The 13,572-nt window shown below is 38.4% G+C and overlaps 2 protein-coding genes across 6 annotated transcripts; both read right to left on the bottom strand.

The window, feature by feature from the left end:
- Positions 1–223: 223 nt before the first annotated feature.
- Positions 224–5,096, bottom strand: irf6 (interferon regulatory factor 6). 4 transcript variants are annotated; one of them, XM_027279777.1, is made up of 8 exons: positions 4,795–5,096; positions 4,301–4,479; positions 3,509–3,704; positions 3,320–3,418; positions 2,947–3,210; positions 1,831–2,217; positions 1,630–1,748; positions 224–1,363 (listed from the first exon to the last, which is right to left on the bottom strand). In XM_027279777.1, the coding sequence occupies exons 2-8, from the start codon at positions 4,472–4,474 to the stop codon at positions 1,133–1,135; spliced, it is 1,470 nt and encodes a 489-aa protein (XP_027135578.1). In that variant the 5' UTR covers positions 4,475–4,479; positions 4,795–5,096; the 3' UTR covers positions 224–1,132. The 4 variants fall into 4 exon arrangements, with proteins under 4 accessions (XP_027135578.1, XP_010740648.3, XP_027135576.1 ...); XM_010742346.3 differs by having other exon boundaries at positions 1,831–2,223; positions 4,795–5,095; XM_027279775.1 differs by having other exon boundaries at positions 1,831–2,223; positions 4,301–4,475; positions 4,795–5,095.
- A 1,473-nt stretch (positions 5,097–6,569) lies between these two features.
- LOC104928123 (guanylyl cyclase-activating protein 1) lies at positions 6,570–10,987 on the bottom strand. Of its 2 annotated transcripts, XM_010742350.3 has the most exons (5): positions 10,861–10,987; positions 9,443–9,642; positions 8,437–8,586; positions 7,657–7,747; positions 6,570–7,562 (listed from the first exon to the last, which is right to left on the bottom strand). In XM_010742350.3, the coding sequence occupies exons 2-5, from the start codon at positions 9,638–9,640 to the stop codon at positions 7,432–7,434; spliced, it is 570 nt and encodes a 189-aa protein (XP_010740652.1). In that variant the 5' UTR covers positions 9,641–9,642; positions 10,861–10,987; the 3' UTR covers positions 6,570–7,431. The 2 variants fall into 2 exon arrangements, with proteins under 2 accessions (XP_010740652.1, XP_010740650.1); XM_010742348.3 differs by lacking the exon at positions 10,861–10,987 and having other exon boundaries at positions 9,443–9,825.
- Positions 10,988–13,572: the final 2,585 nt, after the last annotated feature.

The raw sequence follows: 13,572 nt of genomic DNA, 5'->3' as shown, positions 1-13,572 counted from the left end.
CAGCCTCACATTGCAGGTTTAGGACCTCTTCTGATGTGAACAGTGGACCACAAAACATTTAACCAGACCTGCTGCAGTTAAACTAAACCACTGGAGGTCAGCATTGCTGCATGAACACACTCAGAAGTTGCAGTTAAGTAACTCAAAAATGCATCACCAGTCTATCAGCTGGGACAGCAAAGTAAACAAACAATGGTCAGTAAATAATCCATAAACTCAAATGTTATTTTGGCATTTTTTATTGATAAAATAAACATACAATCACAGGGTAAATGCACTTACATTCAACTAGGCATAAAACATTATTCAGCACCCCAAAGTGCAGTGGCATCCATATTAAAACAGATCCATATAGCTGAATGTTATTAAACGGCTGCCTGGATACAATAAATGGCTTAAAATCAAAGATGTGAATACAAAAACATTCTACAACACAAACTATAAAAAAAAATAATAATAAAGCAAGTGAAGACAAAACTGCAGGCCAGGTGGCCAGAAAGCTGATACGTCTGTCAAACGGGTTTTTTTGGTCAAACATTTGTTAAAAGAATTCAAACACCTAATTACATGTGCACGCAGGATGATGAAACAGCTTGGTCGAGCTGGACTATTTAAGACATAATGGAAGAAGGCTTGCTCTGGTTCACATTTGCTTATTTGTTTTCCAAAATATACAAATCACACGCTAAATGTGTTGCTTCAAAACATTTTATATGGAGGTCAAGAGATAAAAAAAATCATTCTGTCCTGCTTCTTGACTCTAGGAAAGTTTGGCAATCACTGACCCGTTTTGGATAAACAAGGCACAGGGCAATTTCTGTAACTCATTAACTATGTTAAATGTTTCCATGCAGCAAGCAGGACTTTGGCCCATGGAGTCACTCCATCTGTCAATGGTCCTTGCACACATTATGTCAAGTAACGCAGGCTTAAAGACACTACTTTTATGTACAGAAAAACATCATCACAGCACATTTAAACTACGGGAAAAGCATATGAATCCTACAGTATATTGTGCACACTCCTAAATATGATTACACATAAGTACTTCTTTGCTAACAGTTGGTAACTCAGTATCAGTGTGAAACATACAGTTATATAGGATACATGTTAGTTCACAGTGTGGGCTGCTTCACTGTCCCTGCAGAGCCTGGACGATATTCAGGCCTGGGCCAGGGGGCAATGCCCAGCCGTCCTGGCCCTGGTGGGTCTGTAGCAGGCAGTACAGCTGCTTTAGGTGGGTCACTATGTTGTCTTTGATATCTGGGATTGAAATCTGCAGGCGAACGCTTCCGCTGTCGAAGGATCGTGTGTTGTCTCCAGAAAACATCTCGGTAATCATACGTGCCACCACTGGAATAACCTGAAGGACAGAGGATGAGAGGATGAGTCACACATTCAGACTCTAAACATAAGAAATATCAGAATACAGCTTGTTGACAGTCCTGTGGTTCATGTGACAAGGATGAATTGTTGTTCCTCGGTATGAGAAGAGAAATATGTTAGTAAGTTATGTGAAAAAATCATGTCCTTTAAATAATAGAAATTAGTTTAAAGAAGATATTTTGCCCTTGTCCCTGGTTGACCACAAACAAAAATCGTTCAAACTCTTGTTGCCACATTTCTCACCTGAACCATGATGAGTTTCCTCTCTCTGGGCCTCCCATCAGGCCACTCCTCTCCAAAACACAGGTTGATTTCAAACTGTGGAGGGATTGGTGTCTGCCCACGCTGATGGGCTATCACCCCTGCACGCCACAACAACACATTTATTAGAATTATTTCTTAAATCTAGATAAAAAACAAGTTTTTTAAAGTGCGATCACTTACCACTGAGAAAAGACTCCAGGCAAAACAGTTTGACCTTCCTCTGGCGCTCTATAAGATTCGGTGAAGTTGGATTTGGAGCACAGGGTCCAGACCAGTACACCTTACACTGGCAGAGACGGACTGCATAGATATCGTGGCCGCTGACCTCCAGGATTAGACCTCTATCCATCACATCCAGCAGGCGGCTAGTGAAAACCCTCTGCTTATCATTAGCAATGTGCTCTGTGGTCGGAAAGCGCAGCTGCTCCAGATTCACGGGCCCGAACAGCTCCTCCTGGTTGACCATGGGGCCGAGGTCTCCATAGAACAGCCTGCAGCCCTGCGGGTTACTGACGGTCGCTGTGGGACACATCTCTTTCCCTCTGTATTGGAACTGCACCTCCAGGTCTGTCACTTAGACAAATGAAGGCACATTAAAACACGAGTTGGTCCCACTATACCTGAAGTGCCCCAGTGTTTGGGGTGAGTTTCATTAAAAAAAATACGTCTTGCGATATTCAAATATTGTCAAAGAATGAATTCTAGTTATCTATGTGGCTTGTTTCTCTGTGCCACACTGTTGCACTGGCTGACCTGTTCTTTCATTACAATGAACACACACCGTATTTTATTTAAAGTCCACGGCTGAAAACAGTCAACAAAAGGCACTACTTACTCCTTTTGTGTATTGTTTACTAAAATTTCATAGACTTTGAGAAATTAAACTATATATCTGTGACACATTTAGAGATTTATATCTTCATTTGAAACAGATGAATTTGAGGTGTGTGTGACAAGTTAAGGGAAGTACTGAGAGATAAATGAACACATTCATATATATATATACATAGTCAGGGTTCATTGGATTTGTTAACAGTAACAAATCTATAGAATATGACCATCATTCTACTTTAAAAACAACTTTCTAACACAGTGGACTGGCTTTCTACATCTGTGGATAAATAAAATTGTTGAATTACATTGTGATCATTTGGGGTTACCAGTCTACCAAGCAACTCCAGTAACTATCCCCAAAGTTACAGTAGGTACCCCCACACCTCAACTTGTTGCACTAGATCTATCTGGATCTACTGACTGCAGTCTGGGAAACAGTGAAATAAAGAAGTGTATGCTTACTTGGGAGGGAACTGATCCATGTTTCTGGAGAGGCAAACAGGGCGTCAGGTAGAGAAGGGGGATGCATCGAGGGATCAGGCAGAGGAGCAGGAGGCATGTCATTTAGGGGTGTGGGGTGCATCTCCACATCCACAGGCTCCTCTTTAGGCCAGATTTTACCAGGCTCCTCTTTGGGCCAGACCTCATTTGATGGGGGGCAACTGCCTGGCATGGAGGACTCTGAGCCCATGGGAGACCACAGAATGAGAGGAGAGGGGCTGGCACCTAAATGAAGAAGAATAGAAGAATTAGTTAACGGCAATCAAACTTTGCTTTTTGACATGCTGCCAGGACATTTATAAAAAATATACGTGTCGTGGAAGAAGTCATTCACCATTGGATGGGTATGGAGGGAGAGACTCTGGTGTATCTGGAATATCTTCCTCGCCAATTTCTTCATATTGCGGAGTCAAAGAACCAGCATCTGAAGACCCTGTGGGATGAGAGGCAGCATTAGAGAATGGTAAATGTGTGAAGATTATAAGAGGAAGGATGAAAAACAATTCAACCAGCTCATATTTACCTTGGTTACTGGGAGGCTGTGGGATCTCACAGACATCATAGATCTTTAAAGGATTCATGGGGACCTCTTTGGTGCCATCGTAGACCAGGTTGAATTCTCTGCTTTTGTTCAAGGCACATCGCAGCTGAGCTTTCCACTTTGCAGGATCAGGTTCATCAACTCCCTCTTGGAACTTCCCGGTCTCCACAGCCCACGCCTAGGGGGACATTGAAATAAAAACGGGGAGGTATCAATATCGCCGTCCTGTTCTGTCATTTTTAGATTTATGCACACGTGTGTACATTTTGATTAATGTGCATGAGTTATACTAGCAGTGGTAGACAATTTAAGAGATGCAACACCTTGTAAATTCAAGTTTTTATAAAACTTTGCCATGTATTTCAAGGTTTTCAAGGAGCGTACACAATCTATGATCAAATACCTGCTTCCTATCTCGGAAAAAACAGAACCAAGATGCCCCAACATCACATTTTTAGTATATATAGTACATACGTATCCCTGATGGCCTATGTGACCAATCTTTCCGAAAGCTACAAGCCTGAGATAACTTAACTGGGTTGCAAAACAGATGTTGCCCCAGAGAGAGGCGTGTTTTCAGGGACTTTTTAAGCTGTATCTAGGTAACTAGGTATGAATCAGCATAATCCCTGCAGGATGGAAATAAATGTCCATGCATCAGTGCCAGAGCTGCACATTTACATTTACATAAAATGTCTGTGTTTGGATAAACAAACGCTGTGCAGGCATCCATCTCACAGCTTTCTATGTGTTAAAGGTAAGTCAGGTGTTAACCTTAAATATGGTGTCCTCGTCCTCGTGCTGGGGTGTGTGTCGTGTGGCGTGTTTCCATGGGATCCTGAAGCGCATGGCCTCACGGTCAATCCACACCAGACCCGGGTACCGTCCACTGTCCACCTGAGCGACCAGCCAGGGCTTCAGCCGGACACGACGAGGGGTGACAGACATCCTGACTGCCAAGAACCACACAAAGCAGTCAGTCTAAAGTGGATCACAACTCTGAATCATCCTCACAACAATGCGAATATATTTAATATAGTCACTGACAAACAAAAGCCTAAGCCGAAATCCTGCAAATCCGGATTTCACGTCCACACCTTGACTGGATGAACATATTTGTTTGTCTTGTTACATCACTTGTTTGCAGGTTAGACTTTGCGTGATAGGCCACCGTGTCTTTAAAGTGTGAGGATTAACAAATAAATAAAACTAACTGAAATAAACAAACAAAAGCGACCAAACACGATACTAAAGAACGACACACATACCTGTGGAGAACCAGGAAGTTTGGAGACCTCTTTCCTCGTCGTCCTGCTGACCCAAAAAAAAAAAACAGCTGAAAGAGAAACGCTGCGTGTCTGTCCCGCAGAAAAACTCCCGCACAGTCCCTCCAAAAACAAAAACAACCTCACCGACAATCACTTCGACGAAGAAGGTGTGTGAGAATAACTACAGGAAAAGAAAAAGTTTATCTCTGAGAACAGAGCTGATGTTTTTTTGTTTTTTTTTCTCGCTCGGCTTGGCCCTTCCCATTTCCCCTCACCGAAACTCAGGTACGGGCGTGACGTCACGCCGGTGACACACCTTTCCCCAGCAGCTGGGGGGGTCATGAAAGCACGTGGACATGATTTGTTACACGAGCGTTTCACAGTGAGAAGAGATCAAGCCTGTTTTAATAATTACGAATAATTCATCCCGAAAAAAATATCTTAAACTCGCTTTTGTAATGTGTTTCATGTTTCATATTGACACATAATTAATGTATGTTTCTTCAATGATTGAATATAACACTATAATCATATATCTTAAGGTCATGTAGGTAAACTAAACATTTGTTTTCGGTTTTTTTCAAGGGATTTAAAATGACTGAGTTATCAATTAAAAGAAGGCTTTTAATTTGTCAGTTAAGGTCTGTTTTTTCCCCTTCTGATATTGTTATTATTGTGTGGTATTGTTATTTGCTCTGAAGAGAAAAAATTACAACTCCACATCCAGACTGAACAGAAAATAATCATGGCTGATGTGACTTGAGTCAGCTGGCAGGCAGTCCGGGATTTCCCAAAAGGAAAGAACAATAGTGACACAGGAAAAGTGGACCGACGTGTGATGATTATGATCCCGTCGTTAATAGTCGCCATAACAAACCACTCCCTGAAACTACTTGTGGCCCTGAGAGCGTGTGTCCGCTGTCAGCTGCGCATCTTCTCAATTGTTTTTGTTTTTTCCTGGTTTCGGCATAATAAGGAGCCTGTTGCCATGTGTGTTTGTGTGTGTTATGGTAATTATGCGTTTTGCATTTTGGGATGGGGATGGGTAAGGTTGTAGGGGTCTATAGGTGTTGGGTGTATTGTGTTGTGTTGTGTTGTTTTGGCTCCATGGATGTCGTCTGTCTGTAGCATCACAAAGGATGGGATGCATGCTGGTGGTTACAAAAACAGAATATCCACAATCAGGTTTATTTTTTTCTGGCTTTGCTAATTTCAAGTTTAACCTACTGTCTCTGTCTTCTGTCTGACACTAAAAATAAGTCTAAAATAAATTAACCAATTCATCAGGCACATTAAAGCCATAACCTGAGATGACTTGTCCAGAGTAGATATTACCTGAGGTGGTCAAAACAGTTTGGACCCACTGTACCATGAGATAAAAAGTCATTTAAAAAAGCTACTTGTTGAGGACTTGTTGATTTTTTCCAGTCCTTTGTCAGGCAGAGGCAGTTAGTTAAACTGCATGGATTCATTTATATTATGTCTGATAAAGAGTGTGCATGTGCATAATACACACACACACCATCAACATAGACATCTATACACCAACACTATATAAAAATTATCTCAAAATATAAGTTCTGGTGTAATCAATTTAAGAATTAATCAACGTAAATCTTCTTAACTAACAGACTATCTGAAACTAATCTAATGTAAAACCTAAATGTAAAACTCTTGCTGTGCAACGAAAAACTGAAGAAAAATCTGGAAATCCTGATGATATTCCTAAAGAATAATAAACAAAAATCAAAATTCAAGGATTCCTTCCAGACAGTTTAATTATGTTTTCCTTGTGCAGGCACAACGCCTTGTCATGAAGCTTGAATCAGACCAGAGACTGATCAGCGATGAAAGCGACATGATTTTCGACAAAAGTACCGTTACTGTTTATTTTAAAACATACATTACAGCTACTGCCCGGCAATTCTGTGCATCTAAATCATTCAAAGTATAAAAGAGCTTTGCTGTAAAGGCTTTACAAAAATACCTACAATTTTGCAATAACTCAGAAGAAGTGAAATCTCAGGGGGCTTCACTGTACCATATATAAAACAACTACAAATGATCAGGTTAAGCAGAATCCAGATCCTAGTGGTAGTAGGTTTGACCTAAACAAACAAAGTTAACATGTATTCAACGTCAAACATCATGCAATTGTTAAAATTCATGACAATATTGGCACTTGATGGACACTGGACAGAAATCATGCAGTGTTTCATTTCAGTTAGAGTCCAACAGAGGTTGGACAATATAAGTTATGAACTTGCCTGAATAATGAAGATCTACTGAATAAACCATGCAGTGTTTACTGTAAGTTAATGTCTTACAGATGTAGCTTATACATTTGTGTTTTAAATGTTGAAAGCATGAAGCCATGAGGTAGCATTCTTTAAACCGTGTGTCCTTTCATTAAATACAATCTTAATATAGATGTAAAGTCTTTGCTGACCAATGAATATGTGAGGAAAAACAGAAACAACACAGCCATGCAGTATTTCGACCCCAGAGTCTGATCCACATACATTTGTCCAGATAATGATCGTGGGCTGTACGTCTTCACTCACTCTGCTGTGGCACAGTTATATAAAAAAGTATATACATATTTCTTCAGGGTCCATAGAGCTGGAAATGTGTGAGCTAGGTGTTGGCCAACATCTCGCCTTCAATTTTTGTGAGAATGTGTGTGAGGTCCAAACACTCCGTTAGTGTCTTTAGCAGCATTTCATCATTCTGAATGCCCTCCATGAACTCCTCATAGGACAGCTCACCTGCAGAATAAACACACACTCACGTTAAACTCAAATCTTTCACTGCGGGTGGTGACTGAATGAAGGTATTCAACTTTTAGCTCTTGGGTCTTACCATCTCCATTGGTATCAATCTTGTCAAACACCATGTTTGCAAAGTCCTCTGCTGACACGTCATAACTCATCCCATTGATTGCACGGATGGACTGAACACGACACAAAGAAAGAAGATTATGTTAAAAATCAGATGTGGAATTGCTGGTAACTATATTTACTTGAGTACTATACTGAGTACAGTTTACAAGTACTTTATTTCAGTATTATTAATGCTATACTCAGCTAAATGTCAGAGGTAAATGTACTTTTTACTTCATTGCTTTAGTTATTAAGATTTTACATTTCTCCTCTCAACTCTTCAGGTGGTTTAATTAAATAAATATTTCACTTAAAAGCCAAGATAAATTTAAAAAATAAGTTATTTTCTACCCTATTAATAATCTAAATACCCCTCAGATTAATCGTGTGATCCTTTGGAGGGGCCCCGACCCGTAGGTTGGAAACCACTGGATGAAACTACTTAGTAAATGCATGACTTTTACCAGTAATAGAGTACTTTTCCATTATTGTACTGATACTTTTACTTGAGTTAAAACTGGCATATGTAATAATTCATTATTGCTTACATTTTTTCAACCAGTAGATGTCAGTTCAGTGCCACCTATTCACCTCTGCACCTTTGCATTTCCACAATATGTCTGACACTCCTCTAAGCCTCAGGGGAGGATTTCTGTGCCTAGAATCTCATTCAGACCCTGGGTGGTCTTAGCGGGTTGTTCCAGGACAGTGTTTGGGATTTTCCTAGGTCTTTTACTAAGCCATGAAGGCTCATGCGCACCTTAATTATCAGAAGAAGCTCCTCACGGTCAATGCAGCCACTCCCGTCTATATCATAGAGTTTAAAGTACCAGCGGAGCTTCTGCTGCACTCCTCCTTTTAGCACTAGGCTCAGAGCAGCTACATACTCCATGAAATCCATGAAGCCATCCTGCAAAAGAAAAGAAAAGAACACCATGAATATGTCATTAGTAAAGCAGTGTGATCATTCAAGGTATACTCCTACCACGGCCTGCTGTCCATCTATTTTATAAACACCCTAATCTCCAAAAAACATTTAATAACTAGTAAAATTACTCAATAAACACACTTGAATTGGAAAATAATGGACAGAGATTCATTTTCAATGAGTGACACTTGCTCTTAGTTCACATATGTCACAAGGTGTTGCTCCTGTCTTGTTTAAGTTTATAGGTCAGTTGGGTAAGAAGCCTCAATGGGATAAGCCCCAACTTTAATAGATTAAGCTGCTCTAAAACAGACCTCTATTAGTAGGACTAACGTGAACAACATTCCTCCAATGAAAACACAAACAAAAGCAAAACATATGTGCAGTTTCTAAAAAAAAAAAAATCAAATATCTCAAACATCTTTCTTTCCGCATACAGTTAAATGACATGAAATAGATGTAACTGGTGGAAAAAAAGGAAAGACAAACAAATAAACAGACATGTTTTTAAAAACTCTTTGTGGCTTCTCTGATAAGGATGATCATTATTTTTTAGTTGTAGTAGTAAGTTTTCAGTCTTACTGGGATATTATGAGTATGATTTGTATTATTCATAATAACAGCATTATCATAAGATATCTAACGAGAAATAAATACGTTAAATGTGAAAATTAACTATAACTTAACTATTGTTTCATGTGCAAAGGATACAGTTTAAAAATATTTCACTATTATTCAGTAAAGGTAAAAAGCAGCAAATGATGAGCGCATTAAGAGATTCATCTGTACCGATTCAAACAAATATATTAACCTGATAGAAGATCATAAATGAGCTTACGTTATTCAAATCAAACGTTGAAAACATTGTCTTGATGTAGGCATTTGATGACTCCGACAGATTCCTCAGGCCAAAGAACTGCTTGAATTCGTAAAAGGTGAGAAGTCCAGATGGGCACTCGGTCATGAATTTTCTGTACCACTGATGACTCTGACAAGCTTGTAGTTCATCCAAATGTGTCCCACTGCAGTTTCCCATGTCTGTTTTTCAAAATAAAGTAAAAAATCCAGTAGAAACCATAACAAGAGAAAGTACTGCGTCCACCAAGCATCCAGGCATGGCCAGTATGTCGACCAGTATGTTTGCAAGCAGCAGGACTCAGAGTGCGTTAGCCAATCATCTGTCTGTGCATCTGCTCAGAAACTGTAATCCACTTTACGTGTCAAAGACTAATTAAAGAGACCTAAGAGCAGAAATAAACCGTTGTGTACAAGAGGACACAAGATGACCAAAAAAGGAATATTCCTGTCTGGCCTTCGTGAATCAAATATCAATTATTATTGTTAATTTTGCCAATTATTGACATTATATGACATTAATGTGACATGATATCATCACCCAACTGTTCACCTGAAAATCAACATATGACCAAAAACTTGTTATATTAAACTTATAATAAATATATTTAGCTTGATATTAATCCACCCTAACAATCTCAAATCAAAACCTTTTTTTTTTTAATGCTACTTTTTGTTCCCTGCCTGTTTTGTCTGCATGTTTACATGCTAGGATAGTAGTATACCAATATACTCAGGAGGTTTTATACTTAATTTGATTATACTGTATGTACTGTACATGTTGCTTTGCTTTCCTGCCATATTCTGTTCTGTTCTGTTAAAAGGACATTTTGACCTGATGGTCATGCTAGATGAAAAGTCAAAGATCAGAATGACCAAAATCATCCTCTGAGGACCATGAATGTGTGAACAAATGTCACAGCAAACCATCCAATATTTCTAAAACCTGATGGTACAAATAAGCTGCCATTGTTTCTCAGATGAAATGTGGGAAACAGATGAGGTTTGAGGGCCTTGGAGTTTGGACGTTTGGGAGCTGTCTCTCAGCTAACACTGTGAATGTGTCACTGCAGACATTGACATGAACTCAAACTCACAGCGAGAAGGGTTAGTTGACACAGGAGAAAAGACAAGGCAAACTCACACAGCTCCATACAGAGGGACATAAAATCCAACCATAAAATGCAGAATTAACCTTTTCTTTATATTAAAAATGTATTCAAGCAATTGATTTTGGCTATTTTTTTTTTTTTTTAACTAGCTGTATAACAAGGACACGTTTTTAAAATACAGCATTGCAGCTCTTTGAGACAAACATCAGTTTGAACATATTTGGGCATATTCATAAAGCTCCTTTCCTTAAGTCTTCTCACCATCCTCCTACGTTATCTCTGAGCTTACCCTGGTTTCTCTGGAGGTATGGTGGTCACTGGGATTGTTTAGACCCTCTTAAAGCTCCTCCATCTGCTGTCAGATCCACTGCAGCTGGTTTGTTGGACTGGATCGGGTAAGGCAATAATCCTCCAGTGTGAACGTGCCCGGGGCCATGAAAGAGTGACAGATTTTGAAACGTTAAAACATGTGACTACATTCTTCCACACAAGAGTTATTGTGTGGAAGATCTGTACTTTCATTTCATGATTTACAACCGCATCAATCATCACAATGGGATGAAAAATATTTACCGTCTTTATGCGTCCTTTGACATCTGTAATGTCTGTGAACGCACAATGGCACTCATTTTAGGGCCTTTATAATTTGCGGCTAAATTTACATGGGAACAAAATGGGAGGAAAGCAGAAGTTGATTAAAAATATTGCATACTGTATACACTGTATAATGAAATAGCACACTAGGACACTGTGAACCTTGTGTCTAATAAGTGACTTTATTAGTTTATATGCAATTAAAAACATTGGGACAAACAACTGTGATAATTGTGACTCACCTCACTGAATAAACATCGTGTGCCAAAAATCAACTACTTAAATAAATAGTGCTAATGATGCTGTCACTGCTTATATTTTATGATATGCTGGGTAGAGCTGAGCTGTACAGTATGTTCAGAAACGTGAACTCTCTCGCCAGCACATTCTTCACATTTCAGCCAGCATCAGTAGACACCGGGAAGAGGAACTGGACAAACCAGTCTGTTTTGTCTCCCAGACAACTGAGGTATAGGTGTGACAGACATAAGAGAAACGCTTTGACTGTGGTCAAGAGGAAGACAAAAAAGACTGACTGGTTTATTGGAAAGCATGAATATATAAAAAAAACTACTATTATGTCATTAAAAGCATGGTTCACCTGTTGTTCCTCAAACAATAAGGATTATTTAAATCTTTAATGTTAATCGGATCAAAGACAGATTTATTACTGGATTATCATTATGTAAAATGTATGTATGTAAAAATAAAGAAAGAACGTTTACCAGCTTTATGTACTTAAAGCATCCAAAGTAAACATACACATCATGTATTATATTGTTGGATGATTAATTCTTTAAGTAATAAAATTGTTTTGATCTCTGTGTGTATTGACATCAAGATGTTTTTGTTTTCATCTGTATCATCTCATCTTACTAACCGGTCTTTGTATTTTATAACCGCACTATTATCGTCCTCACCCCCGAGGCCACGAAGACGCAAAGATTGACGTACATTTGCAGAATGCTGTCGCTGTCAGGGGTCAGCTCGCTCTGAGCTTTAGAGGATTCTTGATCCTCTTAAGCCAAGGCTCTTCAACATCATATTTGCACTTATCCTGCTTACATATGGCACCTGCCATGGAATTCAGGTAAAAACCCAAGAGATGACATAAAACAAAAAACAAAAAACTTAACCTCTAAACCATGATTAGTGAGAAAATGCCCACAGGGATAAATAGCATAAGCTTTTTGTTATGTTAAGACCTCTGACAAACACTAAATGCAGAGAACATTATCTCTGCAAGCCTGACTAGATCACATGTTTAAGATTCTTTTAAAATGGTTCAGCTCCATGACATGTTTTTGGTATTTTTTTGGTATTTAAGATCCACAGTCCAGGCTCAGAACAAGGGGCGGTTGTGTTTTTACTGTTTTACCTCCAACACTGTTCAAACCTTCCCCTCACTATCATGTTAGCTTACACTGATTGAAAACCTACCTATTCAACAAACTCTGTCTTAGTGGATTATGTTATGTTTCACAATTTCTTGAGTTCCTTGTTGTATTTCAAGGTATTTTGTGTGCATCTAAAAAGTCATATTCTGATTATTAGAAAATCAGATCATTAAAAAAACATTTATAGCATACCGATATAGATCTGTATTATCAGAAAATGTACATCATTCCAAAATAAAAGTACTCATTCTGCAGAATGGGCCGTGTCGGTGTTTTACTATTATACGACTGGGTTATTAATTTTATTGCTGCATTATTAACATATTAGTAGTGCTTGTAAAGTTGTAGCTTTGGTTGAACTGGAGTTGATTTTGAACGTCTTTATATATTTTTGGATACTTTAATCTATAACAAAGCATCCTATTTTACAAGCTGTATTTAAATCTTGATCTAGAAGTGAAGTACTGTGACATAAGATGGGAACACACAAGTATAAGTGCATTAAAGCTGTGTTTACCAACAGTAGAAGAAGTATTAAGATCTTTTACTTTAGTAGAAGTAGCAATACCACAATTTAAAAATATGATGTCAATATTAATATTAACATAATATTTCAAAATATTAGACATATTTTGTTAATATTAATATTATATTAAACAAAGAATTACTTGAAGTATGAAAGCATGCAGCCAAAATGGGCTCTGTTGTTCTTGCATTAACACATAATAAACTATTAAATTATGTATGGTGAATGCATTGATATGTATGGTGCTTTTTAATGTTGTCACTGGCTGCAGAAGACCTAAATGTAAGTATAAAAAACTTGAGTAAAGAATTATAAGGTGCTGTAAAAAGTATAATAAAGTTTATTTATAATCAGAATTACTGTTTTATTACACGTTATATTACATATTACAGATATAACCATAAAGGAACGCAGATAGTTTCCTTTCAGTGTCCTGTTTCTTGTTGGAAGCCACACTGTTTCCTTGATATCTCATATAGATAAA

Source organism: Larimichthys crocea, chromosome VI (genome assembly GCF_000972845.2).
Source record: "Larimichthys crocea isolate SSNF chromosome VI, L_crocea_2.0, whole genome shotgun sequence".
NCBI classification, from domain to species: Eukaryota; Metazoa; Chordata; class Actinopteri; family Sciaenidae; genus Larimichthys; species Larimichthys crocea.
This window is presented reverse-complemented; position numbering and strand designations above follow the sequence as displayed.